This window comes from Oryzias latipes, chromosome 8 (assembly GCF_053564925.1).
Source record: "Oryzias latipes strain Hd-rR chromosome 8, Olatipes_Hd-rR_3.1".
Lineage (NCBI taxonomy): Eukaryota > Metazoa > Chordata > Actinopteri > Beloniformes > Adrianichthyidae > Oryzias > Oryzias latipes.
In genome coordinates, this window is record NC_136244.1 from 17,379,034 (window position 1) to 17,406,907 (window position 27,874).

The 27,874-nt window shown below is 39.1% G+C and overlaps 1 protein-coding gene across 2 annotated transcripts in view; it reads right to left on the minus strand.

The window, feature by feature from the left end:
* Nucleotides 1-300: 300 nt before the first annotated feature.
* rnf213a (ring finger protein 213a) overlaps nucleotides 301-27,874 on the minus strand; it is a 30,058-nt gene continuing 2,484 nt past the window's right edge. Inside the window, exons 4-67 of one of the 2 annotated variants that reach the window (XM_011478165.4) lie at nucleotides 26,780-27,583; nucleotides 26,545-26,690; nucleotides 26,300-26,467; nucleotides 25,778-25,983; nucleotides 25,375-25,670; nucleotides 24,968-25,227; nucleotides 24,648-24,857; nucleotides 24,371-24,563; nucleotides 23,262-23,317; nucleotides 22,736-22,910; nucleotides 22,479-22,634; nucleotides 22,280-22,378; nucleotides 21,647-21,769; nucleotides 21,300-21,483; nucleotides 20,935-21,108; nucleotides 20,686-20,838; nucleotides 19,986-20,605; nucleotides 19,729-19,888; nucleotides 19,426-19,643; nucleotides 19,063-19,200; nucleotides 18,801-18,965; nucleotides 16,951-18,226; nucleotides 16,681-16,862; nucleotides 16,433-16,588; nucleotides 12,766-16,359; nucleotides 12,564-12,688; nucleotides 12,142-12,258; nucleotides 11,938-12,062; nucleotides 11,729-11,851; nucleotides 11,584-11,639; nucleotides 11,253-11,406; nucleotides 11,027-11,168; nucleotides 10,243-10,434; nucleotides 10,031-10,161; nucleotides 9,797-9,954; nucleotides 9,501-9,707; nucleotides 9,229-9,416; nucleotides 9,023-9,143; nucleotides 8,814-8,914; nucleotides 8,255-8,437; nucleotides 7,932-8,098; nucleotides 7,736-7,838; nucleotides 7,539-7,653; nucleotides 7,227-7,422; nucleotides 6,919-7,115; nucleotides 6,139-6,252; nucleotides 5,904-6,014; nucleotides 5,496-5,738; nucleotides 5,332-5,413; nucleotides 5,148-5,182; nucleotides 4,960-5,060; nucleotides 4,705-4,861; nucleotides 4,385-4,559; nucleotides 4,015-4,109; nucleotides 3,680-3,931; nucleotides 3,375-3,507; nucleotides 3,200-3,283; nucleotides 2,945-3,125; nucleotides 2,564-2,765; nucleotides 2,402-2,479; nucleotides 2,110-2,307; nucleotides 1,820-1,909; nucleotides 1,538-1,716; nucleotides 301-993 (exon numbers count right to left, since the gene is read on the minus strand). In XM_011478165.4, the coding sequence (XP_011476467.1) occupies nucleotides 837-993; nucleotides 1,538-1,716; nucleotides 1,820-1,909; nucleotides 2,110-2,307; nucleotides 2,402-2,479; nucleotides 2,564-2,765; nucleotides 2,945-3,125; nucleotides 3,200-3,283; nucleotides 3,375-3,507; nucleotides 3,680-3,931; nucleotides 4,015-4,109; nucleotides 4,385-4,559; nucleotides 4,705-4,861; nucleotides 4,960-5,060; nucleotides 5,148-5,182; nucleotides 5,332-5,413; nucleotides 5,496-5,738; nucleotides 5,904-6,014; nucleotides 6,139-6,252; nucleotides 6,919-7,115; nucleotides 7,227-7,422; nucleotides 7,539-7,653; nucleotides 7,736-7,838; nucleotides 7,932-8,098; nucleotides 8,255-8,437; nucleotides 8,814-8,914; nucleotides 9,023-9,143; nucleotides 9,229-9,416; nucleotides 9,501-9,707; nucleotides 9,797-9,954; nucleotides 10,031-10,161; nucleotides 10,243-10,434; nucleotides 11,027-11,168; nucleotides 11,253-11,406; nucleotides 11,584-11,639; nucleotides 11,729-11,851; nucleotides 11,938-12,062; nucleotides 12,142-12,258; nucleotides 12,564-12,688; nucleotides 12,766-16,359; nucleotides 16,433-16,588; nucleotides 16,681-16,862; nucleotides 16,951-18,226; nucleotides 18,801-18,965; nucleotides 19,063-19,200; nucleotides 19,426-19,643; nucleotides 19,729-19,888; nucleotides 19,986-20,605; nucleotides 20,686-20,838; nucleotides 20,935-21,108; nucleotides 21,300-21,483; nucleotides 21,647-21,769; nucleotides 22,280-22,378; nucleotides 22,479-22,634; nucleotides 22,736-22,910; nucleotides 23,262-23,317; nucleotides 24,371-24,563; nucleotides 24,648-24,857; nucleotides 24,968-25,227; nucleotides 25,375-25,670; nucleotides 25,778-25,983; nucleotides 26,300-26,467; nucleotides 26,545-26,690; nucleotides 26,780-27,583 (15,480 nt within the window). In that variant the 3' untranslated portion in view covers nucleotides 301-836. Of the gene's footprint in view, nucleotides 994-1,537; nucleotides 1,717-1,819; nucleotides 1,910-2,109; nucleotides 2,308-2,401; nucleotides 2,480-2,563; nucleotides 2,766-2,944; nucleotides 3,126-3,199; nucleotides 3,284-3,374; nucleotides 3,508-3,679; nucleotides 3,932-4,014; nucleotides 4,110-4,384; nucleotides 4,560-4,704; nucleotides 4,862-4,959; nucleotides 5,061-5,147; nucleotides 5,183-5,331; nucleotides 5,414-5,495; nucleotides 5,739-5,903; nucleotides 6,015-6,129; nucleotides 6,253-6,918; nucleotides 7,116-7,226; nucleotides 7,423-7,538; nucleotides 7,654-7,735; nucleotides 7,839-7,931; nucleotides 8,099-8,254; nucleotides 8,438-8,813; nucleotides 8,915-9,022; nucleotides 9,144-9,228; nucleotides 9,417-9,500; nucleotides 9,708-9,796; nucleotides 9,955-10,030; nucleotides 10,162-10,242; nucleotides 10,435-11,026; nucleotides 11,169-11,252; nucleotides 11,407-11,583; nucleotides 11,640-11,728; nucleotides 11,852-11,937; nucleotides 12,063-12,141; nucleotides 12,259-12,563; nucleotides 12,689-12,765; nucleotides 16,360-16,432; nucleotides 16,589-16,680; nucleotides 16,863-16,950; nucleotides 18,227-18,800; nucleotides 18,966-19,062; nucleotides 19,201-19,425; nucleotides 19,644-19,728; nucleotides 19,889-19,985; nucleotides 20,606-20,685; nucleotides 20,839-20,934; nucleotides 21,109-21,299; nucleotides 21,484-21,646; nucleotides 21,770-22,279; nucleotides 22,379-22,478; nucleotides 22,635-22,735; nucleotides 22,911-23,261; nucleotides 23,318-24,370; nucleotides 24,564-24,647; nucleotides 24,858-24,967; nucleotides 25,228-25,374; nucleotides 25,671-25,777; nucleotides 25,984-26,299; nucleotides 26,468-26,544; nucleotides 26,691-26,779; nucleotides 27,584-27,874 lie in introns of both variants that reach the window. The other variant, XM_011478164.4, reaches the window with a different exon arrangement.

Here is a 27,874-nt window from a genome sequence, read left to right on the forward strand (position 1 = left end):
AATGTCAGGTACTGATTTTTTTAAGCAACTAATGAAGTAAAAAAAAATGATTTTAAAGATACATTTTGCAAATGCATAAATATAAGTCAGATTAAGCTTAACAAGTATTTGATATTACTTACAGATCTATAATGTTCTTACCTGAAATATAATAAGTTTCTGTTTTTGCTGATTTCTTAAATGCCGTGGTGACAACAGGACCCAGTGGCTGATGAGTGGAGTACACAAGTCGAAACAACACTCTACCTTTGTTATGACTTTTCTATAAAAATAGAAGATCCATGTTGCAAACACAGAACATTCATGGCGAATGCAATTTTATTGCATCAGGAAAGTGCAAACAAAACTTTCTTCAAGTTCTTTCTCAGTTGTACAGGACCTTCCTGTTCTTAAGGCTTTTTTGGAGTGCATTATTCAAAAAACAGTGTAATCCTGAGAAACAGCATCCATAGTGTGCTAAAATGTGTTACAATTCAGTTTCACCAATGCTGCAACATGTTTATGAATAAAAAGAAACGGTCTTGAAGCACAGATAGAAAAGAAAAAGATATTTCAAAGAAATGTAAAGAAACGATGGAATGAACAATATATCAGAGACGAGGCTTTAACTGATCAAATCTAAACGTGATTAATGGCACCAACAAAATACTAATGTGAAAGACATTGTCCAATCAGTACAAATACTCTATAAAGGCACATTTCTTTAGTATGGAAGTGTGCAAAAACATGATTTATCAACACTGTTTCTGGAAATTCAACATTTCTATCTGAGATATGTATTAACAAAAAAGAATTAAGAACAACAATAATAAAAAAAAAAAAGTGCAGAATTATCCTCATATTTTCTGAGCTCGTTCCTGCTTGAAAGTGACGATGAACTTCCAGGCTTCCACATAATGGCACAGGCACATCCCGTCTGGGAAGAGCTCCTCCACATCTTGAGGAATGTCAAGGTCTTTGCGTTCCATATAAGACACCAGAGTGTCCTTTAAGCTTTAGGAGACAAATAAAGCACTTTGAATCAGAACTGCTGTATTTGTTCTCACAACAACAATTTCAGTGTAGGTGACCAAACTGTTTAGCAGGAATATAAGGAGAACAAGGAAAAAGTTTAATTCATAAATGTTAGCTAAGGGAACTGCTTTTAAATCTAAATCCAACCTCTGTGGGACAACATTGAACTTTTCAACTGTTTTTGTTTATCAAATTCTATGTATTCCAAATATTTTCCATTTAAAGATTATAATTATATGTATTCAAAAAACAAAAAGGATGCTGAGTATGTGCTCTCAGCCTGGATGTTTTTTGGTTAAATTCCACAAGTGGGTCGTACCAAATATTGTAAAACAGGGGACCAAATGCTCCAGCTTGATAGGAAAAGACGGCTTACCTCTCCCTCAGAAGGTGCATTTATTAGAAGAACAAACTCAGGTGAAACTTTTATTGGTTTAATTTGAAAAATGATAACTCAGTGTTTCACTCTGACCTAAGAACAGGTAAAAGAATAAATTAAAAAAAGAGTTGAGATGGTTTTTACCCCCAGTCAGGCCGGTACGTCTCCGTAGCATTGGGCATTTTGAGGACCAGCACCATGAACTCATGCATCTCCAGTAAGAAAGTGTCACCATTGCATATGGAGAAGAAAGCGGTCAGCTGGCGGTGCTCGTCTTCACCCAGGACCTGCTTGTAGTCTTCAGAAATTCCCACAAACGGATCCTGAAAAACACACACACACACAAAAATCAGATATGGTGCCATACTAATTGATATGGCATCCCTATAGGAACAATTAAATTGTTTTTATCTAACACTGACTCACCCTCTTGAGTCGTAGCATATTTTCTGATTTGAGTGAAGCCAGTAGCTGCCAAAGCGCCACACAATGCTTCAAACAACACATACTCAGGGTCTGCGAGAAAAGATAAGAGAAATGATCTTTCATGACTAGATAACAACCAATTCACAGCAATTAAGCATTTTAATCAAAATATGAAGCATTTAGACATGTTTACCAATGCAATTGAGGCCAAGATTTAGAAAAAATATTGTAAAAATTGTAACAAAGGTGTCTAGACTGATAAGAATATCCGGTGTCTTCTATAGGCCAACCTTGAGGATGTGCTGGGCCACCTGGTTTCCCATCTGCAGCACCTCCTCCAGGTAGTGGGAGAGCTGCATGTGAGGCTCTCCCCCTGTCATGGCCAGGAAGCCAAGAGCCACCTCCAGAGTGGAAAGAGCTTCACACACTTCACTGTAGGACTGCAGCTCCCCAGCAATAGACACCAGGGTGAGATTCTGAAGAGACTCCTGTTAGGAAACAAAGATCCAAAACCCTAATGTCACATATGTGCACAATAAATGCCAACTAACATCGGACAAACTGTTTTCCATCACAACTTACTTGTTTGACCTTTGTTTTTATATCTTTAAAGATGATCTCATAGTTGCGTTCATGTCTGTTCACCAGTGTTGGAATGCCCTGATGGTAGAGAAATAGATGTAGTGTGAAACATAAGATTCTTTTTTTTTTCTTTTTGACACAAACTTAATTTATTTCACTCACATTGAGAGTTAGGAGAGGTTTGCCCAGTAGGAAGCGAGAGATAATTTGCTGTTGGATCTTTAGCAAATCATACTCATGGATGGTTTCCTGACCCTTCTGGATGCTGTACTGGGTGTTTGACAGAACCAGAGGCATCACATCTCGCTCCAACTCGTAATGAATCACATGCAACTCAGTCAGATCTGCAGGGCTCACTTTGAAGCTGAAAAAAAGGAGGAGGATGGCATTAGTCAGGTACATTTGCTGCAAAAATCCCATTTCTACTGTTTTCAAACTTTGTTTTTTCCATCTCAACAAGCTCTATGGTGTGAAAATGTTCAGCCACTTCTATGGGTCTCAGATGAAATAGGAGAAAAAAGAGTGTGACATGAGCGCCCCCACCTGGTCTCTTCTTCAGTGTGCTTGTCTACACAGTAGATAAGGTCATTGTGAACAGAAATTAGGTAGCTGACAAGGGCTGTGGAGCACAGGCCTGGGCCCTGTCGTCGCGGCAACAGCACCTTAAAGTCACTGTTTAAGTCCAGGTCTTTTTGGCAGAAGTCGGCAGGAATCTTTATCTCACCTAAGCAACATTTCAACTGTTAGCAAATGAAGGTTTCAGCTTAAGAGACTAGATGCTTTACTGTTTGTGTTTACCATTGGTTGCCAGGGAAACCCGGAGTTGATTCCAGGTTTTCAAGAAGATGGTGATGCGTTTCATGTACCAGGCTTTAAGTGAACCTACACACACAAAAATAGTTGTTCTTGTTTTAGTCAAAAAATAATATACTACTGGGCAAAAATATGTTTCAGCTCTTTGACGGTTTATTACCTGCTTTCTGTGTTTCAAGAAATTCCCCAATGGTATCAAAAGCCAGCTCAGACGTATTTTGAAACTTCTTGACCAAATCCTTCTGGAGTGTGAGGATGTCCGGTAGGTGCTTAACCAGTCGGATCTCTGCTTCCTGGAAGAAAAAAAATACAAACAATTAGATTTAGCATTTAAAATGCATGGTTAAATAAATGTAACCATGTAAAAATTTCTGTTTCAGAAACTGATTTAAATAAAATAATGCAGAATGTAACTTTTAGTTTCCATTTAAAAAGGTCTAACATGTTTATCTTTGGTTTATTTACCCTATGCAAGAACCTCCACAACACAGGCAGTGTGTCTTTGCCATCATTCTGCTCTACAATGTGGGTAAGGCTCAGTAAAGACACTTTCTGCCTGCAGCTCCACACAGCAGAGCAATGAAGGAGAGAATTTGGGTGAAGGGAGGCCAAAAAGTGTTTAGGATCTCCGAAGACGAGCGTCATGACTGGATTGGCAGAGATGCGGGAGTCAGATCTGATGACGCTGTTCACTTCCTTTAGCCTCCTTTCCAAGTTCTGTGGCAAAAAAAAAAGGTTCACTGGATGACAAAACAAACAAAACACAGGAGCCAAAACTATGTTAAATTGTGTTACTCTACCTTCAGCTGAGGTGTTATAACAGTATTACTCATTTCAACATCCCAAGCATTTCTAGCGTCTTTGGAGGACAGACGACTGTCATAAGGCACAGGCCCTAAAGGAAAAGTCACAACGATCAAAATATTATCAGTATTCAACATTCTCATTACTATATACTTGAAATTGGATTATTATTAGCCCCTAAGGAGGCATTCATCACTCTTTTGTCCTTTTTTTTAGGGAATTAGTAGAGCTAAATAAATAAGCACCAACTGCAGAAAGTCTCAAAATAAGAAGGAGAAACTGTTTTACTCCTCACGCCATCCCAAAAAACCCCACATACATTTGAGGATAATGTCAAGGGTGACTCAGAATTTGGTTTCTTCTTACATTTCTGTTGCTGGTGAGGTTCCAGAAGGCTGCTGATGAGCAGGTGGACTGCACAGATGGTATCATCAGTCCCCTTACCCAAAGATCTGATCAAATGCTTCAGGTCTTTTTCCAAATGCTCAAACAGAAAGGCTGCAGGGTCAGCTACTGGTGGCTTGATGATTGCAGAGATGAACTACAATTATATAAGAGAAGTCTTTATAAATTATTCTGGATAAAAATGATGGTGTTTGTGATAGAAAAAAATATGTATTTTTACAATTTTTAGCCTTTGAAATAAAAAGCATTTGAAAGAAGCCAGAACTTTTCAAACTGTTTACCGGTGCGTGATGGCAGAAGCCGAGCAACATGGCCATATGAGTGAACATGCGCAGAGTGGTGAAGGGAACAGAAGAAAGGCCCTTTGTGTCCATCATGTTGGGGTTGTCCCGGTTCCTGGGGTCTCCAAGAATATGGCCTGGCTGAGTCCGATCGCCCCTTTCAAAATGGGAAACAATGTGCAAATTTGAGCTTGTGAACATCTGATGCGATTCATTCTAAGATTATGGTTTTCTCCAAATGTTTGCCTCCCGTACTGGAATTGTAGATGTTGAAATCCGTCCACAGGGGCGTGGTTTTCTCCTCCAATAACAGCCCCACAGTCGACACATCGACTCCTTTGCATGGGCTGTCCACACTGCAGAAACAGAATGATGAAATTAAGACAGTAATGGAGGATTCAGTTCAGTTCCACTGTTCTTATGAATCAAACGGCCGCACAAACCTCGCCAATAGTGCAGGGATGACCATTTGGGCAAGCTGCGGAAAGTTTAAAACGGAACGTTACCATAGGAATATAATTTAGCTGAATGATTGACCATTAGACCAACAGGCACAGACACTAGACGTTGAAACACTAGCGGTAAAACCTTACTACACATAGAATGAGAAAATACTTTTTTACTTACTGTACCACTGCAACTGCATTGAATTTAGAGCTTGCCTAGCCAGAGCAACCATGTCCTCTGGCATGGTAGGCAAGAAAGATGCCTGTACCGAACAGAGACAAAGCAGGAGATTAACATTAAAGAAATATACTAAAAGTATGACAGACTGCAGTTATTCCACATACTTGCATGTTGGCAGGTGTGACTGCTAGTTGCTGCAGGGGAGCCAAGAATCCATTTTTTCCACAAAGCAAGACAACAGCCAGGTGAATGGTTACGTCCACCATCACACGCTGGGCCCCAGAGGCCCTGGGACAAACAGTCAATGGTCCAAGATTGTTGGTGACCAAAGCTTGGGCAAAAGCTTTCTCCTCTTGGCTGGACAGGACTTCAGATGAGTGGAAGCAATTTATCAGAGCGTCCAGTTGCTGGAAATGCATAAAAAACACAAAGAAACAAAGTGAGTTACAGAAAACGATGCAAAAAATGATGTTAAAATAGCAAAAACATTCATATTTGTGTTTTTTTTATGAGCCATGTTACACTTATTAATCTGTTCTCTGGAGAAACATTACTTTTACTGATTCATCTACCTCAGGCTTTGGATGGAGGTTGGGGTTGGTGTTTCTATAGAGGGTGGTGATTTCTCTGTAAAGGGCCAATAGATAGTGAACCGTTTTCTGTTGTGGCAAACAATTGATCCCCTAAGAAAAAATGAAAGGAAATCAAGAAAGGCTCAGTGCACCAATATTAACATGCTTTCTAAATTGGATCACAGACATGAAAATAACTGACCAAAAGACAGTGACAGAACTTTACCTTACAGACCTCTTCCAGGCCTTCAACTTTGCCTTCCATCATTACTTTTGCAACAGCCTCTCTGATAGTTCGGTAATCTTCACCATACACGAGGTATTGGTCTATCTGAATGGTTTCTTCACTCTGGATGCAATGAAAAGATCAGTCAGATTAGGGCTGCACGATATGAGGAAAACTTGCGATATGCGATATGAGGGATTAATATTGCGATAACGATATATTTTGCGGTATATAAATAAATAGCGAAACAACCAAAAACATCACTCCCATTTTATTGCAACAGTTTAAGAATTGTACTCCAAATGACCCTCGTTGACATAGGAGGAAACATCTAACATAAAAGGGCTCCATCTGATTGGTCAACAACGCTAAAGGCTCTATCCGATTGGTCAAATGCATAAAGGGATTTATTTGATACGTTAAATAATTTAAGCTGCCCTAAGATTGTTTTAGCACATTTAAGGTAACCATTTATTGCATTTTTTGCTGTGTTTTGCGATATGCATATTGCATAGCTTGATCTTGCGATAACGATAAATTTGCGGTATATTGTGCAGGCCTAAGTCAGATTATTTCATTTATGTTAAGATACCTTTTAAAAACACAACGAATGAAACCTGTTACTGCCCCTTGTTTAAAATTGTCTTAACATTCTGTCTTGCAAGAAAAATAATCTTATCAAAGCTTTTCGAATTGCAGAACAATCTTAGTTTGAAAAATCTGCCAGTGTGGTAAGAAATATTGATTTATTTCAAAGGGGCCTGTTTTTGCAGTGCAGGTCAAACAAACCTTTAGCAGAACTTCATCAGGGAAGAGCCAACGCATCTGATCTTTTTTCTGGATTTTCTGGACAAACTCCACTCCCCGCTGGCTGGAGATCTTGCGGATCAAATAAACTCGATACCAGTCGTTTCCACTCTGGACACACAGCTTCATCATGCTGTCCAGGTAGGCTTCAGTTGCCCTTTGAGTCTCCCTCTGGAAGCCTAGTTAACATTTAAGGGAACAAAGTATGATTTTATTATATGAGCACATTTTTAAAGTGAAGAATTCATGTTTTGACATATGTGAGAATGCTGCAGCACTAAGTTACAAACCTTTGTTTTGCAGATTTTCCATAATAAGACTTGCAGTTGTATCTAGGTCCATGCGCACTCTAGCTAACTGCTGAAGGTACTCCACAGTTGCTTCTTTACCGGACTGACTATGGGACTGCAGGAAGTCGGTTAGGAAGGCACTTTCCTCTTGCAGAATCACTTGCTTATCTGCACTGGACCTGTCAAACATGGAATCCTAAAGACAAAGACATGCTTAGGAATCTTAATCATTAACAGCAATGAAAAGCATTAGAGGGAAACATCTTGCAACATTAAGTCCACTAAAACAGTTATTCATAATAACATATCTACCTCCAGACAGTTGATGTACAAGCAGTACAGTTCAGTTTTATCACTTTCCTCCAAAAGGTTGCTTTGCTCAACTTCCAGGAGATGCAGCTGCAGATATTCTTTAACATCATCAAAGCTTAAAAAGTAAAATAAAACACAATTTAAACTTAACAACCAGTAGACACATAAATTTACAGATACATGACGCAAATGCATACCTATACTTCAGCAAGAGTTTGAGAACCACAGAGCGAACCACTGGATTTTTATCCACAGAATCATCAAACGGAGAGAGCATTTTGGTATGAATCTGATGATTAGCTAAAAACAAAGAGTATTATTGTAAGTCACTCGATTGGGCACAATTGACATGAATGCGAGTACAAGGGCAACTCCACAGTAATGTATCATTACCTCTAAGGTAGGTAATCGGGTTTGCTTCCACCATGAGGAAGGAGAGCAAATGAAAAATGACAGCAGAACAGGGTGGAGAGTTGTCCTTAAAACAGGCAGTGGATACCAGGTCTATGAAGAAAGCATTGCACTGCTTTCTGAACTGAGCATGTTGGGCCACACAAACCCTGGCAAAAAAGGAAAGGGAAAAGAAAAAAAGCAGTTTTGTGTTTGTAAACCTTATTTTCTGTCATTACATTTCCCACACAAGATTTAAAGTTTGTCTACCAAGTGTAAGGGCTATATGAAGAACAAAACACTTTCTTTTCAATATATAAATGTACCTTATCTCATCAGAGGGAAATAAGGGGAAGTCATCACTAACTGGTTCCAAGCAAAGGGGACAGAACATCTGACCAGGACTCAGCCACTGTTTAATGCAGCCCAGACAGTAAATGTGTTCACAAGGCAGGGGCAGTGGATCCTGAGGGTCTCCCATACACACCGGACAAATGGAGTGACCAAATCTGATTAAACAAGGAAAAAAAATGAACTGAAGACTCAGAAATCACCTAAAGATGCCAGCCTTAAAACCAGACGCTCTAAAAAAAAAGAAAAAGATTACAAAAAAGGCAGATTTCAACCTTCAATGTCAACTATTTACAGGATTATCAAAGGTAGAAATGTAAAGAAAAAGAAGACTGATCTGGCAACACTTGAGTTAACTTAAAACAAATTATATAAGTTTTTCTATGTGTTTTTGAGCTTGTGCTCAAATTAGGAGAAAATGATCAATTTCAAGACCCACTGAAATGTATTCAGTCATGTTTACTCAACATTAAGTTTACCTATAAAGTTGTCTAAAGTAAATGGAGTGTAATGTATAATATTGCTATAATTTACCTAAATAATCTCTCCACGACTTCCTCTTTGCAGGTTTTCAACAAACGGATCACTGCCTCAAAGGCCTGCTGAGTTTTGAGGTCAGAATTTTCTTCCAGCATCTTCATGGTAAAAAAACATTAAAGAAAGAATTAGAAAAAGGAAATAGTTTTATGTATTGTTTTCTAAATATCATAAAGTTTCAGTTACTACAAAGAATGCAGAGAGACCTTTCCAAGTTTTCCTGTTTGTTCCAAAACCAAAGGTTTCAACTTTTCCTCCAGCTCTTCGTTCCCCAACAACATGTGCTCCACAAATAAAGACAGAGAAAAAATGCGATTCCATCTGGATCTACGAGACACAATAGAATAGTTGTTATTCTAACTTTGCTTAAACTGTGTTTGCTTAAAATAATGTTAAGCTATGCTTGACTCACTGGACTCTGCTGACAAACACCTTGCTCCTCTGTCCGTATTTTTTTACGCTCTCTTCTGCGCAGATCAACTCAATGGGAACCTGGACTTTTTTCACCTGCCGGAGCCAGGCTTGCATTTGTGCATCTGTGTTCAAATCATTCGGCTCTAGGCGCTCCAAACATGCAAAAGCTGCATACACATCCAGCATCTGTGAAACAAGAAAAATTGGACATAATACAGCTTATATGAAAAAAATAAATAAATGAATTGCTCCCCTTCACTTGAGACTTACCAGCTCTTCAGTATTTCTGGCAGGTTGGTTTCCCAGGAGGTCCTCTGTCACCTTAGGTTCTATGCATGTCATTCTTAAGAGGTTCTGCAGACGGTTTTTGAACTGGTGATAAGCAGCATGGACCCATGGGAGTGATGTCACCGTCTCAGTGTCATTAACCTGCAGTCGCAGCTCATTGACACCACAGTTCAATGCACTGCAGAGAAGCTGTGAAAAACGTTTTTATCTCTTAGCATCTGCACATACAATCAAATCCACGGAAAATGTATAAGCTACAACAACAACAGCAAAAGAACCTGCAGATCTTCAAGACGAGTTATGTTCATTGTGAGGGAAAGGAAATCTTGCAGGTAGCGATGATAAAACTCCAACTGCGTATTTGGGTCGGCTGCAGCAAGATAGCGTCCCAGTGGAGTCCTCCAGAAGAACTTAATAAAGTCCTGCTGAGTTTGTCCTGATAAAGCACAGGAATCCACGTATGTAAATAAAAATAAAAGTATGGTGGATGATTGATTATATCAGACCTTTACCTTCATGCTGTAGTGCATGGACCCAAAGTTCTTCCAGGTAGTCTCTAATCTTCCAGCTGAAGGGCATGCTGCAGCCCATATTGCTGTCTTGAGCAATGTGGTTCTGTACAAGAATTGTTGTTGTCTCAGGTCTGCAAATGTAAAAATCAGTGTTTATTTACAAAATACGTAAGCTTAAATACCCATTAAAATAACCCAAGACTACCACTTACCTGCGATCCATTGGCAGTTGTGAAAGCTCCAGCAGTTTATCGTCGCTGAAGATGTCCAACCAGAGCCTCTTCACTGACTCACAGCAGTCGACATCAAGAAGGAGGTCCATGTTCAGATCACGGTCAATGACTGAAATTAGTTGTGCCAAGAGGGGAACAACCACAGCCTGTACTCGTTTCCATAGAGTTTGCCTGTTACCAATTAAAACAAAAACAGAAAAAGGAAAATTAAGTAATCATGTATTTTAGTTCTATTTAATGTCAAGTGTTCAAGACAAAAAAGCTCATAAAAACTTTAAAAAAAAGAAATAAATACATAAAAGGAGATAAATAGGTGTACATAACTTCTTTGTAGCCGAACAAGGTACAAAAACAATAAAGAAAATCAACAAATAATACAAACTGTTCATTACTGTAATTTGTGACGTTACCAAGCAATAAAAAACAATAAAAACAGGAAAATAGAGATTTTCTAGCAACATCCTGAAACCTATCAGCTATTTTTGGCTTCTAATTTTATAAGATAATGAATAACCCAAACCATTATTCTTTGTTAATAACTTTTAATAGTATTTTAAATTTAAAAAATCCTTACATTTGATTCTAATGTAGTAGATTGTCCCTCTGGTTGATATTAAAAGCAGAAATAATTGGGGCTTACAAATATCACCCAAGTTCATGTATGCAAAATAAGAATTCAGCAAGGTTTTTTTTTAATATTAAGGCAGTTGGAGCAGTCTCACATATTGCAATATGAAAGCTGATCTGGGAAAGATGCACCTACCTGAAGGTCCCTCCTTCTTGCAAGGCATCAATGTTGGAGGCCTCCTTAAGGACCCAATTGCTGTTGAAGTTTGACAGTGCATTCCCATCATGAGTCACCAACACTGAGTGAAGACGCCTCTTCACTGTTTTCAGAAATTCACCTGATAAGAATTTGGACAGAATTAGAAATTCAGCAAAGAGTCACCAGAAAAAAAAAAAGCTCTTTAGTGTAAAATGATCTTTACTTTTTATTTCATCACCGTCACTCAACAGTGTCAGAAGAATGGCAACTCTCTGAGTGCTACGAAAGCCACTTTCTGCTTGGTCCCTCAGCATGCCGACTGCACTCTGCACACAACTCCGAAGCAGAGCTGTTGTGTCCACAACATCGTTTGAACCCTGAAACACGCAAAAGTTAAAGTTTTCTAGTAGAAAAGCACAATTAAAATGTAGGTATGGTCAGATAAATTGTGTCTGAATAAAAAAGGCAAGAAAAGCTTCACAGTAAGAATATGCTAAAGAGTTTTTCCATATTAAAGCATAATAATAATATGGAAAATAAAAGTATTTTCTTACACTTTGCTCTATTTCCATTGGCTCAGTCTCAGTTGACACATCATCCACGTCCATTGCTACAAAATGCAATTGTGGTTAGATTCATGAAATAAATGCACTCTCTTCTGTAAATAATGCTGATTTTGTGTGGATTTTTTTATATTACCTCCAGGCAGCATTGTTTCTGTTTCAAACATCTGGCTGATTGTCATTGTTTGCAGAGTTTTGATGTCCGAAACTATGTCTTTTGATCGCCTGAGGTCATCGATGTGGACTGATCTCCAGGGGCCTGAGAAGAAGTAGATTAAAGAAAATGCACTTTATTTACTGTAATAAATATAGTTGTAACTGTGTGTAGGTTTGTAGTAGTCTTACCTCCATGGAAGCCAATGTAGGAAGTCCCTCCTTCTATTCTCGGTAGTCTTGTGATGAAATAGACAAAGACCTTGCTCCTCTTGTTTTCTTGAGTTATCTTGTTGATTTCATTTATTGATGAATATCTGAAAAGTACAACAGATTTTAAAATGGCCAAAACAAAGTGGTAACAAAACAAAAAATAGAAATACATCTTGTATGTACTTTGCAGATGCAAGGAGGTTGGCACCCTGAGCCGCTTCATTAAAATCACACTGAATGATGAGGATCTTGTTCTGTGTTCCAACGCTACTGTCGCCATTTTCAGCCTTAAGGAAACTCCTAGGAATAAATTAGATTTACTACTTAGTATGGTCAGACTTCTCAAATTAAAAACAATTTAAAAAAAATCACATCACATTCGTTTAGAGCATGAAAAAGAGAATAAAAACCACCTCAACTATTACTCTAAACTGAATCTCAGGTAGTGTTTACAAAAAAGGTAAATATCTATAATAGCATTGACTACTGATTTACTTTAAAGGCTAGTTAGGAAATCAAAACTCATGTCTAAGACTAGCTACCTGATCTTAAACTGAAAAGTAACATGTATGTTTGGGTATAACCCAAACCAGGAAGACACAAACCTGATCTTCTTTAAGAAGGAGTGCTCTGTGTCAAACTGCTGGAGTGAGAGCAGCTCAACGCCGTTCAACATTTGTGCTAGAGGTTCCAAGTCAAATGCAGTCAGTAGTCTGGAGAAGGTTGTAACCTGGAGTTCAAATTTAGAATTACACTTTGTGTCGAACCGTGTGATACCTCTGAAACTGGTGTAGGAATGTCATTTACCTCTGTGAAGAAAGAGCAGCAACGGCCTTCCTGTCTTGTGTGAGCAAGTATGTAGTCAACTAAACAGCTGTTGTTTTGCTCCTCGAAGTAGACTTTGGATAGGAATTCACACTCCCCTTTAGGTAGGGCAGCACAGTCCAACCGCACCACTGAGTCTGGTGTAGCACATTTGAGGATTATGAGTTTAGCCTCTTCAAGCAATTTCCTTTCAGAATCAGAGACTTCCAAAATGTCCTTCTGCTCCTCCATGACTTGAAGAATCACTGAAGCACAGGTGCCTGAGTGGTAGCCAATGAAGACATCTGGAGGCTGGTATCGATATGTTGCTGCACCATGCTGACTGGTCACAGTTGCAAAAAGATTCACCCATTTGTCCAGCTCATTAACCATCCTCTTCTGCTCAGGTTTGAGGACAGTGTGGATGTCCATGTAGTGCTTTTCCAATCTGTTGATCAGAGGTATTGGAAATTGTTTGTAGACCACTTCTCTTTCCTCAATGACGATTAGTCGAAAGTCTTTGTGTACTCTGCATTTGACACGGTGGGTTCCCAGTCCAAGATCCACATATTTCTGCCCTCCCAGGCACACATAATACTGATTGAGTGCATCGTAAAGACTTTCGTAGAGGTTCTGCAAGTTTAGAAGCACAACGGTTTGACCGGTCTCCATGCAAATTTTGACTCTGTTGATGTTGCGACAGATCTGGGTATATTCCTGGTCCTTTGGGAAACTAGATCCAAAAATAATTTCTGGCTGATCCCTTTCCGAAAAGAAAATTTGCTGGAGTATCTGTAGGGCTGCATAATTCTTTGTTAGCACCAGGAGATACCTGCACTCGTCTTCCTGTGTAACTGCTTGGATGTTTTCTCTCACAAACTCGATGGTGTTGATGGTCTCCAGATCTGGTGCAATATTCAGTCTACTAGTGAAAACAGAGACTGCATCTACATCATCCTTGCCACTGAAATTTCTCAACACTGCCTTCACGATCTCCTCAGCTGTAGGTTTTCGTTGAGAGGCCTTAGCTACAGCAAAGATCATCTTGATCAAGCTGTAATAGTCACGGAGTCCAAAAAAACCTTTCCCTTGTTTGTCACAAATGTTCAGGTAGGCTATTGCGAAGGGTTTGAAGAAATCCCTGACCTTCTCCAAAACCATAACATCTGATGAGCATATACCTTTAGCACTCTCAATGAGTTCCTTCTCATCTGGGTCCCCACGGGAAACAAATATGCCTCTGTTCATCTTTGCAGGGTCCAGTGCCCAATTAGAGATGCCAATGAATCCAACTTTTTTGTGTGGTAATGGCTCGTCGTCAATGCAACCCTCCTCCAGCAGGGGATGAAGAGTTTTTAGTGGCATTTTCGGTGAGTCTTCAGCTAATCCAATCTCATCAAGAACCACAACTGAAATGTACTCCTTTAGGTTCTTTCCTTCCTGAAAACGGCCACATTGCTTGAATGTGTTGATGATACCTTCAGGTGTTGAGTGAGGACTGCACTGGAAGGAGACCAAATGGACTTGTTTCAGTGTTTTGTAAAGCTCAGAATGAGCAGCTTGGCCCTGCATTGCATCTGCAACCAGCGTTTTAGACAGAGATTTGGAACTTCCAGGTTTTCCAACTAAGAAAAGTGGGATTCTCAACTCAATACAGAGAACCATCATGAAGACATTCTCCTTGAGGGCATTGTTTCTTGCAATTGTGTCCCCCATTGGAACACCATTTAATAGCAAATCCTGCATTATTGATATTTCTTTCAATATTTTTGCTGGAGTGTATGGATGTGGTAACTTTTCGCTGATTTTTTGTCTGTATTTGTCTTTGTTTTCAAGGCAGGCTTGATAGCATACTCCAGTGGCCAAAACAAGAGACCAGAGAATAGGATCTCTCTCTTCAAACTGTTCCAGGTTCCCTTCACCGTTTTGAATCATTTCGTATTGCTGAAACTCTGAAAAGAACATCCCGTGGTTATCATAGAACCAGACAAAAGCCTGCATGCAGCGCTCGACATCTCTGAGGCTTACAAAGCTGCATTCATCGTTTCTTGTTCGCATGTACTTCTGCGAAGCTGAGAGGACATCTGTGATGTACTCAAAGTATTTTTGATTGATGTCTTTGCCTTTTATCACTCTTTGCACAATCTGCTGGATGTATATTCTCTCTGTGTGATCATTTAATTGTCCAAAGTCCCAGACCAGAGGGCACATGCTTGGTGGCAAAGCTTGGACTCTGTACACAAGCTGACGAAGAGGGATGGAACCCAACTTTTCATCTGTCTCTTCAGCTCGAACTCTGTATCCAAGGCCTGCAGATTCTAACCTTCGGATCATCTCATCTGTGTGTTTTCGGTAAGGGTTACATGCAGCAATTATCTGCAATCCAGAGTTGGATATCAATGTTTCGCCCTTTGCTGTCTTGTCACAAAGAACCTCCTTTATACTGCTGATGGCCTCTGTAGTATTAGCTTCATCAAAGAAAAGAACAGAGTTGAATCCATAGTCTTGTTGGTTGATAGAAGCAATGTTCTCTGCTTCTATTACTTTGGCATAGATCATCTCTGAGGTTGTGCCTCCATGTACCTTCACCAGTTTCATGTTTTCTGTGCTTACTCCCCCCTTTTGCAGTTCACAAAGGAATTTTATGAGCCTCGTCTTTCCACACCCTGTTTCTCCCATGATGATAACTGGAATTCCACATCTGAACCTCATGTGGATTGCTAGCATCTTCAGTATATTGTCAGTTGTTAGTTCATATGTTTCATCTGGGTCAAGAGGCCACTGAATGCCAAGAACATTACAGATTCTCTCTATTTTTTCCCATCTGGGAAGAGAATCAAAGTCAATGTTGAAGGGAACTCTTTGAAGCTTTAAGCCTTCATATAATTCTCTAGTCATGACATTTCGTTTGATCACTCTTTTAGAGGTGGGATCAATAGCATCAACTGAGTTCTGGCCATTGGGCTGAAGGTGAAAACCAATAAACGTCATTGAGTTATGGTCATCATTGAAGAAAATATATGGATGTGGCTCTGTTTCCCATCTTTTTCTGATCAGGAAAGGAGCCAGATCTTCATCTCTGACTCCATCTAGATTGGCTTGCACCCTGCCAGGACTTTGGTCGGAGATGCTGAGTGATGGAGTGGCAAAGTCCTTTGCCATCAAAATCATGAAGTCCACCACAAAGGTTTTGAATCCGCGGAGTGTGTCCCCAGTGAAAGCAGCGTCACAGAAAACAGATGTCTCACAGTCTCTTAGCTGAAGGTTAAGAAACCATGCAAAGTTTCTCAGTTCTGCCCAGGATGGATCCATAATTCCACAAAACATGAGAAGCATCTGAAGACATTCCACGTGTGATCCCTCAAGGCCCTGATACGTGAACACATCTAGATCGACATGATTATGAAAGCGTGTAAGGTACTGGTATGGTCGCTGGAATGCTTCACTCCTGAACTCTTTGTCATCCATAAGTGGGTCATTGGGGTTCACCATGTTGGGGTCCTCTTGCTTCCTCATCTCTAACATCAACACCTCTTTGGGTGGTCGACAGAAAATATTTGGGAAAACATCTGTGAAGCTGCTGTTGATAGTAGCAGCCTAAAAAACAAAATAAGTGTAAACATCACAAAATGCAAAATGATACTTGTGCCAACGGTTTTGTATAAACTACCTGTCGAGTGGTATTTTTGACTGTATTGAGGATGGGCTCCAAAATCTCAATGACATAAAGCTGCTTGTCATTGCACCTCCACATCTTTCCCTCAGCATCCATTAGGTAGCGCAAAATTAGCAACTTGAAGAGGAACTCGTGAAGTCCTTTCTGTACCTTTAAAAGGGAAGAAAAATACAAGTTGTTATTAATATGTTCTGGCAATTGAATTAGACTAGATCCATAAAACAGAGAAAAAACATAATTACAGATGACGTGACATCAAAGTGGAACATAGTGAGCTCTTTCCTTGCTGGGATGTTCAACAGATCTTGAAGAATGATAGTTTCATTGACTTCTGGTTCAGTCAAGCGTATGCATTTTAATGCTGATGACTTTTTTGCAGAGTGCTTCAGTTTTTCAAACAGCCTCTTGATGTAAAGAGATTTGCCTGTGAATACAAGATAACAGTTGTCAATTTATAGTTGAAATAGCGCACAAAAGCAAATGGATCCTTTGAAAAGAGCTCATATACACACCAACACCAGCCCTTTTGGATGAGATGACACCAACACAGAGTCTGTCTGTAAACACAGCTGCAGCGCTGGATTGGTCTGATGGAACAGCATAGTGTTTCTGGAGGTACATCTGAATATTTTGTAGGGGTTCTTGGGGTACCATATGCAGTTTGTACTGGCTAAAAGCTGATGGCAGGTATGCATGTTCTCTTTCTGAACTGCAAATGATGACAAGACTGTAGTCTTTTCTGCTCTGCATTTTCATTCGTTGAAAAAATATTTCAACTTTGGAGCTCACGTCATAAGTTAGAAGATCACCATACAGTAAAGAATAGATCTTCTGACCCCTGTAGCCTGGACTGAGGCAACGCCTTAGGAATAGCTCTACCTGTTCATATGGAGTTGATGGGTTGCACAACAGGACTTCATCATAGGTTGGAAGTTCCTCGTCTGCACTGCTCATATAAGTGGAGATACAAGCGGTCAAAACTTCATTGTGAGGGCAAATAATGAGATTTGGATTTCCAGCAGCAAGGCCTTTGGGTAGCAACCGATTTGTGAAACTTTTAGGGACATCAACAGAAATGTCTTCTTCGCTGTCACTTTCTTGAAAGTCCTCTTTGTTTGCCAGTATCTCCAGTAGTCTTCCAAGACTTTTGATGTCAATGATGTTTGGGAGAAACTCCTTCATGTTTTTCATGTAAGCATTCCATATTTGATCAAATACTTGCAGGCCCTTTGCTTCTTTCAGATGTAATTCATTCATTTCATCCATGACCTCTGAAATTCCTATCTCAGTTTCAGGCACTGCAGCAAAGGTCTGAAACTCAATGTCCTCATTTTGCTCTTGTGATTTGGTCAGGATTTCATATTGAAGGTCATGCCAGATCTGCCGTAAGTCTAAAGACGTGCAGTTTGGTTTGATAAAGGAAAGCATCATTAGAACCTGGTTTTCTACATTGCTCATATTTTGTTGACTCAGTTGTCTGCAGAGGTAGACTATCTGTTCAGCTGTATAGTAGTTGAGGTAGTAATAATGGAATCTCTGCTTGTCCACAAAATTCATCCAATACTCAAGGCATTTCTCCATTTTCCTGCAGAGGTCAGGAAGTTGTTCTTCAACGCTGCCTTCCACAATGACACTGCCAGCTCTGTGCAAGTTAAAATCCATGATAATGCTTGGTTCGTGACCTCTTACGCAGCAGTTAATGTGTACTTCCCAGTTTCTGAACAGAGGATTTCCGGCAGTGTAAAGGGCAATGAAGGCCTCAGCTAGCCTCTGGACACTGGCAAAAACCTGAAAACATAAGTACACCTACACTGAGAAAGAATCATGTTTTGCAAAAACCAACATGTTTACAGCCTATGTAAAACCTAAGACATTTACAACAGGTGGACCTTTTCAGGTAAAAGTTCCTTAGAGTATTTTAGATACGTTATAGCAAACCTAAAATACCTGACAATAATATAAAACAGATAACCTAATTGTATAAATGTTTTAGCCCTTTAACACCAGAGCGTTAGCTGTCGTGTTTATGTTCTTTGAACTACCATAACTCTTCAACCGTCAACGCACTTAACATAATTCCAACAGATTCCGTAGCTCAGGAAGCTCAGATTGTGTAAATGGTTGAAGAGTTACGGTCGTTCAGAGATCGTGTAATTTTGCTGTCGCCTGCGACAGCTCTGATATAAAAGGGTTAATATCTCCCACTCTCATATGTTTTTAAAAAGATATATACGTTTCATTGTGGGTTATCCAGCATATATTGAACAGCTCAAATAATTTCAATCAAAATACAATCACATCGTCAACAAATGGCTGTACACTGTACATAACAAAATGGTGTATGAATGTCAGGAACATTTACCTCAGCAAAACGATCAACTTCATTCTGCCCTTGGTCCCCTTTGCCGGACATGAGCATGAGTTTGTTCTGAAGTTCCCTGAGGTCCTCAAGAGAGTAGTAGCGCATCTGCCGACCATCTTCATGCTCCTCTGGAATCTGTAGCTTTAGGGCAGTGTCTAGACTCAACTGTATAAAAAAACAAAACAGGACTTGCATGACATTTACTTTCCACAAGAAAATGAACTCTAAATTACACAGAAAAGGGACAGCATTATTTATTTACCTTTTTTGTCCTTTGCCCATTAATCAGGTAGATACCCTTCTGGTTAATAGCTGATGCCAACGAGAGAGAGGATAACTCTACTGACCCGTGACTGTCTTTCACAGTCTTTAACCACTCAAGATGGCGTGCACTGTCACACTGAAATAGATAAAACAATATTAGAAAATTCGGCGGAACCAGCAAAGAACATTTTTTAACAATTAAAATAACATTTGACTCCCTTTTATGTCATAATTTTAAAAAAACAGTACAAGTTAATATCTGTGTGTGAACCAAAACATCTGAAGACTTTTGTATTACATAATCCAAAGGAATGCTGCCATGAGCATTTCAACACACTTATATTTATAAAGTGACTCATACCAGTTTTTTAGGTAAGTTTTTGTCATTCTCAAAAGCTTTCCAGAGCTTCTTCAGCACTTCTTTAAAGGCGTGAAAGTTAGAGTCTGGTTTGAGCTCATAAAGCAGAGAGGAGTAGCCAAGGATGGCATCATGGAAACAAGCAACCCGGTCTACATCCATGTCATTCTCCCCCGCAGAGATGGAGGCCAGGTCAACAAACACCTTCAACTCATTGATATCTAAAAAGGATGAAAAAATAATAATTATCCAAAAAAAACTACTGTTGTTAACAAATAATTTAATAAGATAAATAGATATACGAACCTTCAAGAGCATCTTTCACCCATTTCACAAAGTGTCCTCTGATGTGCAGTTCCTTTAAACAGACTAAGCGGGGCTCTGTAATGTCTACCAGAACCATTTTTGCCTGCATCAACTCATTATCAATGCGACTCAGTGGCTCTCTTTGAAAGTCTGCGTGAAGCTGTAAAGGCAAAAAAAAAGGTTATGGTTTGTTTCTAGCAAATGAGTCAGTGTACAATTATTTTCACATTTATTCATTTTCAAAAATGATCACTTACAATATTTGTCAGTGTTTCCAAGACTCTAAAATCTCCTTGAAGGCCAAGTGTCTCTTTGACCTTCATGATAATCTGAGCTGAGGCCACGGCTAGATGGAGTTCATGATATTGTACAATCTGCTCAACCCTGCTGTCAATCCATCGTGTGTCACCAGCTTTGTCAACTCTGGACATGATTCTCAGTTCCTGAGATAGATCATTGTGCTTTCCTTTGTAGGCACCAAAAAGCTGGTTGACTTCTTCAAGAGTTATGCTGCTGTTCTTCAGGCGGGTATGGATGATTTTGTATTCATCGATACAATACTTGAAAATATCATCATATATAACATCAAGCGTTGCTGTTTTGTCTTCCATTTCATCTTCATCGGGGTCATCTCCCTCTCTGTCGTCAGCTGCAAAGTTCCTGGCATATTTCTCCCAAAGCATTTTGAAAAGATAACTCTCCTGAAAGGTGTGAAGCTCTTCTCCCATTTCTCTGATTTCATCATCCAGTTCAAAGTAGCTGACAATGCCGGTCATTTCTGTCTCTGGTTCGTCAAAATGGTAAACTTTCATGAAATCGTTAAGGGGCATGATCTCAATGTTGATCTGTGCTTTTTCTTTCAAGTCGTCAACATCAACTATAATGAAAATTAAAGAGGGAAAATATTATATTGCGAAAATAAATTAGCTCAAACGCGCACTGTGGCGTTTATCATACCTGGCACGTGTTCCTCAAGTTTGTGGCTCATATCTAGGATGACATCCACAAGCTGCTTCTCATGGTACACAGCTTCCACTTCTGTTCGTCTGTGGTCCAAAAGCTTCTTCATTTTGGCAGTGTAGCTGTATTGTCCACCCTCAGAAAGGCAGTCTGTCCATACATAATACGGGCCAAATACATGAATGTTATCCTTAATAAAGGCATTTCCTGCCAATGAACATGAATCCTTAGAGACACTAATATTACCGATCTTCTGCAGTTCTAAGAAGGCGTCTCGCCTCTGTAGGATGATCCTCAGCAGACTGATTTTGATGTGTCCTTGAACCAGTTGTTGGTTCATGGCCGTAAATGCTGAAATGGCCTGGACAATTTTTTCTTTGGCATCGTCTGACAGCTTTTCAAACAGCTTCTCTTCCTTTCCTGATGACATAGAATTTACAATTTAGTTGTTTGTTTTGTTTTTTCCTGGATGTGTGTGAGAAATACTCCATCACAAATGTTTTAATATGTGCAGACATGCTTTGTCCTGTAAATCTGGTGGAACTTACAAATGTTTCATAGCTTTAAAACCAACAAACATGCAGATGTTGTTATAAGATGGACAATATTACCGTGTAGATGGAAAATATCTTTGGCTGCAGTCCAGGAGAGGAGGTGTCGAAGAACAACTTCTTCATCATCCTGGTAATGTCCTTGACTGTCTCTTGGCCAGGATTTTTCAATAATGGTTGAGATGAGCTTCCAAAATTTCCCAGTAATAGTAAAAAATTTAAACACCTTGCCTTCAGACTTGGTCTGCAAATATAAAATAAAGGAAAATATTACACTTAATTTAGTTAACAACAGCAGCTAGAACATTAGAGTATGCAATAGCAATGTAATAATTGTATAGTTACTAAAAAAATAAGAAAACTGCAAGACTAATTCGTTTGAATGTTTGAAAAGTTAAAGACTTTACCTGGCATAAAGATGTAACAGCCTCAAGAGCACATTTCTCCACAATGGAAGCAACATGTGGATTAGAGGCACCAAGTTCCTCAATGTTTTCACAGTAGAATTTGATTTGATCATCAGCGGATTCCTAAAAGCGTAGAAAGAAATGAGAAAAGATGACGTTAGACATCATCAGCTGGAAGTGGAAAATACAACACTGAAATGTAATTTGACTATTAAAGACCCACTCCAATGACAATTGTGTTTTTGGTGTTTTTAACAGAACATGTATAAATGGAGGGAAAACAGTAATAACTTTGACCCTTTCAACATTGGCATTTAAAAGTTCTCAGAATTGTATCACCTATTATTAAAGTTTAAAAATGTCACTAATTGGTTACATTCGCTGGTACAAAATGAAGTTTTAGTGAGCAAGATAAGCTTAGACAGGACAAAAACGATAATTCTTATCGCTTATCTTATTGTTTTTAAAGTGTAGATGAACATAAGTGTTTTATTAAAGAGTAAAAAGGGAAAAACCCTAACTGTTGGGGTCACCAGTTAAAATAAAGTTATTTTATAGCATAGAGGGACTCCCGGTTTCGGTCGAGGACTCCCGGTTTTGGCCTATGATGTTTCTGCTTTTCTTGCTGCTTACCTGTTTGTATTTGCCCTCAAAATCAACAGAAAATGTCTGTCTCCACTGTGCTGTCGATTCTTCATTTTTGAAGCTGATGGAAATCACGTTATTCCACAACTGTGAACAAATATTGAGTGATTAAAAACTATAGCTTACTCTCAAATACTTTAGGTAGCAGGATTTGCATGTGGTTCATATCTAAAGGCAAACAACTCACTTCAAATTCCGCCTTTTTCTCTTGAAATAAGTATGACCAAACCCTTCTGTGAAAACTCTGTTTGAAAGACTGGCTCATCCAGGTTCTCATTGAGTTCATGGCCTGAGTGATCGAGCCTTTTGCAAAATCTTGGACTGCTGGATCATTTTCTTGAGCCTAGGGATCATAAATTCTTTTAAAATTTACAAACATCTTACAAGTATTCAGAAAAACACAGAGTTTGTCATTAATGAACACCTTTTATACTTTGTATTTACCTCCAGCTTGTTACACTGCAAAAAATCCGACACTGATGCCACTAGATTCATGCATGCCAGAGGAACATCAGGAAAGTCCTGGAGAGACGATCCCAGTTTGACCCCTTTGCAGGTCTTCTCCAACAGTTTCACTGCCGTCCCCAGACACTGTTTTCTGTAAGTCTCTGTGAAGTAACTATGACAACAAAACAAAACAAAAAATTAATGATATACACTTATGATGAGATGTATTCAATTATATAATTCTCATTAAAAACAGTGTTTCCTGCTGTGGCAACAGATGAAAGACATATGAGAAGTCCAACTATGGTAATCTGCAACGTAGCATGCAATGCAAAAAGCCTTGTCTGCAAACCAGAAACCTCAGTAAGTCTAAAGACCCATTTGATATAAAAACACCATGGCTTTAAATTAAACACAAACTATATTTTTTATGATAACCAACAGTAAGAACAACTATGGATAAAGTATAAATCTTGAAATTAATTAAGCAGTTTATATGGAAATACGTTTTTTGAATATTTACTTGTATTTTTCCTCAATGAGATTTTGTTGAATATGACTGAGGATTTCTGTCGCCGTCTGGGAAAAAACAAAACAGAAACAGCATTAGTATTCACAAAAGTCATTTACAATAATAAAATTGCAATCATCTTCATATAAGTGTATTTAAGCTGAACCAGTGTTGCCAGATTGGGCGATTTTCTGCCCAATTGGAGGGTTTTGATTCTTTAAATTGCTTTGGGAGGTGGACATATTTAAGATGGGTTTGGGGTCGGTCAGGCTTCTTACACCTGTAAGCATCGATTCTACTGAGAGCAACTACTAGTAAAATAAATATGTGTCCACTAGTATGCTATAAATGCAATTCATATTTTAATCTGCTTGATTTTTAAAAATTGCTGTATTTGCATGTTTTCTTTTCAAATAAGGAGCAGGCTGCCAGGTGTGGCAGCACCGAAAACTGCCTCATGGCAGATTGCACAATGCCATGTAAACTTGATTGATGGTGTGCCTTTAGTTTACTCAGTGAATGCCAATAATGTAATGCTTTACATTTACAATGTGGAAATTTTATTACATGACTTAACTTTTCATATAACGGGTAATGTATTTCACTTTTGTCGTTTATTTAGTGTCTGGATCTGACATGAAGCTCCACTAAAAAGACATGAGGTGAGGCAGGCAGGAAAACAACTGAACTTTTGAGATATTATAGAATAGATTTTTGGTTTTATGAATGCATTACATTTTGGGAGGATTTTTACTGCTGGTGTTGCACAAAATTTGGAAAATTAATTATTAATTATAAATTAATTATTTTGTTCTTGATGTGCAGTGCTTAGCACTCTCACCTCACAGCCAGAATGCCCTGGTTCAATTCCCCGTGTGGAGTTTGCTTGTTCTGCCTGTGCATGCGCGGGTTTTCTCTGGGCACTTCGGTTTCCTCCCAGAGTCCAAAAATATGCTTTATTATTCTAGAGTCCTTCCGTGTGCATGTGTGTGGTGATTGTGTACCCTGCGACAAACTGGTGACCTGTTCAGGGTGTACCCAGCCTTTGCCCAACAGTAACTGGAACTGGCTCTGGCAACCGCGTGACCCCAAAAGGGATATGGTAAGTTTAGAAAACTCACTTCAAAACTGCTGACAGTGATTTCCTCAGGAACTTTCTGTGTGACAACTAGAAGAACCTCCAGAAGCTCTGGGTTCAGATCCTTCATGAACTCCATCAGCTTATCGAATGACATCAAATACAAGCAGGATCGAATTAAAAGGGAATCCACCTCCATCAAGTGACTGTGATCTTTCATCATTCTGATGACCTCTCTGAGAACAGGGCAAGCACAAACAGTTCAAAATTATTCTGGGAATATTATACAGTGGAATATGAAAAGTAAGAAAGACTCAAACCTGGTTTTTTCGCTGGTCAGTGTTATGTTGTGTATATCTAGTCCTTGGAGTCCAGCCCAAGACAAATCATACTTTGTATTTCTAGAGGTTTGTACCTCGAAGGGTTTGATGCTGTCTTTGACAAGGTGCAAAAGTGGTAACACCAAAATCCACCGAAGCATTCCTGCTTTCTTTACTTCCTTGATTAGATCTACCAACATTTGTGGTAAACTGAAACAAGAAAAAGAAATAAAATAACATTGAAGAGAAATCAAAGTGCTTTATTATTTAGATATCATTAATTTTATTTAAAAGAAATAAAAGCCGAACATTGTACCAACCTGTGTAGAACAGGGACGATGGTCTGAGAGAGGTCTGTCCAGTACTCATGAAAGGCATCCTTCTCTTTCTTGGGTAGGCAAAGTGCAGTACAGAGGCGATGGCGCTCGGCGTCATTAAGTCTGATGCCATACTGTCTACATACATGAAGCACGATCACAGCAGCTTTCAGGGGGTCCCGAATATAACAGTTTTCCACAGGTTTATCCCTCAGCTGGGGCATCACCTTTCCCAACATGAACTCCTTCAGCAACCTCCTTACCTGAAAATCACAAATTAGAAAAAAAAGATTACTGAATAAGTTTTAAACTGAAACCAAAATCAAACATTTTCTTAGTTTCTAATTGATTTTAAATATGATTAGAAGTTCCATAATTGTGCTGATTAACAAAAGCCTTCCAGAACTTACATCATCTTCCCCAAATCCCAAGGAGCTCCATTTATTTCCTGTCTCCTCAAAAACAAAGGGGTTCCCATAAACCTGGAAGAACTGGCTCAGTTGAATCTGGAAACTTCTCAGATTTGTTTCACTCCAGCTACTACCGGTAAGCAGATCAAATATGGTCTCCAACATAATATCCCCCGCGATCATTCTGCCTTGAATGAGATCTTTTTTCTGTTCAGAAAAAACTTTTTCCTTCAGGCGTTGGAGAAACCCTTTGGATGGCTCAACACAAATGATGTCATCATACTGATGCCAGTCCCCTTTGAAAATAAAAAGAATTCAGCAAACGTCAAGATCCCTGCAACTCAAATGCTTAATTCACAATAAAACTACTATAAATAGATTTGTATAAAATGGTGATATTTACCATCAGCAGTGAGGAGTCGAGGTTTCACAAACAAACATCTGTTGGTGTGAAACCGTGAAGAATCCAGTTTGTATATAAACTCATACTCATATTCCTGCTTTTTGTGCTTATACACCACATATTTGTAGGGTATGGACTCAGAGACAACGTCAGACTTTTTGGCTTGAACACTGCCAGTCACCAAGAACCCATGTTCTTTAAAATCCCTGCAAAAATGTACAATTTAAAAAAAAATCACAAGAGTTATATTTAAGGATTATTTGATAGGACCAAAATAGTTTAACAACCAAGTAAAATAAAGATTTGTCACTTGTTTGTTTGTTTTTTTAATATATAAATGGAGGATGCTATAAAGTAACAGTTATAAAGACAAAAACCGACATGTAAAAAAAAATAAAACTTTTTGTAAAAATAATTATTTTATTCTTTCCCAAAAGAGAAAAATACTTATAAAAGACTTTTATTTGGGATATTTTATATAGTCATTATTCTATGTGTTCTATACATTACCGGTTAAATTACCTGGTCACAAAGAGTTCAGCAATATTGTCCTTCCATGACCCAAGGACCGACCCTGCTCTTATAAAAATTTGATCTTTTTCTGGATCAAATTTAAAATCTTTTGACAGAATGGCGTGGAAGTAGATGGTGACTCTTTCATTCACAGCAAGATTCTTCTTGTTGGTCAGTCTAAGCAAAGAAGAAAAGTGTTAAACTCAATAAAAAGCTGAGGTAAGAAAACATTCCTTAAAAAGAGAAGAACTTACGTTTTTGGGGGTGGAGCTTTCCCCTTGGTGGGGTTTTCCGTGCTCCCCCCTTTCCCTTCTTTGTTATCATCTGAGGACATCTGAAGGGGTCCAGACTCCTCAACGTCCATTTTCTCTGGGTCCACACTGCTGCCTACGTTGGCAGCCTGCAATAAAAAAAATAATAATAAAAATATATTTATTCTGCAAATTTATTTTGTATACAGGCTTGCTTTAGACTTATTCCAGAAGTTACCTCGGATGTTGATTCATCATGCGTCAGCGGATCTTTTCCTTTTTGTTTGTTTTGACTTTTGTTTGTCTTGTTTTGATCGTTCTGATTGGTCTCCTTCTGTTTTTGATCCTCTTGATGTTTCTTCTTCTGTTCCTGATCGGTCTGGTTTTTTTCCTTGTTTTCCTCATCCTTGAGATGCTTTCCTTTCTGCTGTGGATCATTTCGATTTTTGCCCTTCTCTTTGGGATTCCCGGATTGTTTTCCCTTAGAATTGGCAGATTGAACCCCTGCAGACTGCGTTGTCGTGATTGTTTCTTGCTTATTTTTGGATTTTTTCCCAGCACTTTGTTGGTCTTTATCTGTGGCAGCCTCTGCTGCCTTATCTGCATCACTTTTAGGAGTTTTTTTGTTGTTTAAGATGGAGTGTTGCTCTGGAGTGTCAGCAGATTTGAGTGTCTGATTATCATCCGCTTTCCCCTCACTGATCTCTCCCTCTTTAGGTTCATCTGTGCCTTCCTGACATTTCATTTTTGCAGATTCTTCAGCTTCACCAGGAGACTTCTGAGTGAGTTTTGTGTCTTCAGAGGGGGAACCTGTGTTGCTAGCAACTAATGAGCTAGGTAGGTCCTCCTGTAGCGAGTGGGTCTGGAGTGAATCCACTGTTTCCTCTTTTGCCTCATCATAGCTGTCAGAAGAGTCTCCTCCATCCTCCGTCCTCTTCTCTTGGTTGTCTTCTAGAGACGTAAGTGAGTCCTGCTGAGTTTGGTCTTGGTCTGATGACACGCTACCATCTTTCTTTTTCTTGCTTTTCTTCCTCTTTTTTTTCTGTGGAAACAATATATACATATACATATATATTAACAATTCATTCACATTTGAGTCATGAACCACCCAAACTAAAAAGGGTTCAACTGGTTCTTGGTTTGCTGTGAATAAAATCTGGTGTTCGAACACACCCATGGTTTTACATGCAGTATGCAAAGTGGAGTGCTCAATGGCAAACGGCACAAAACTTCAAGCAAACAAAGATGATAAATACTCTAAAAGAGTGGCCCCCAACCCCCCCCCCCCGGTCCTTGGACAGTATCAGTTGTTGGGACAGTTGGTACCGAGCTG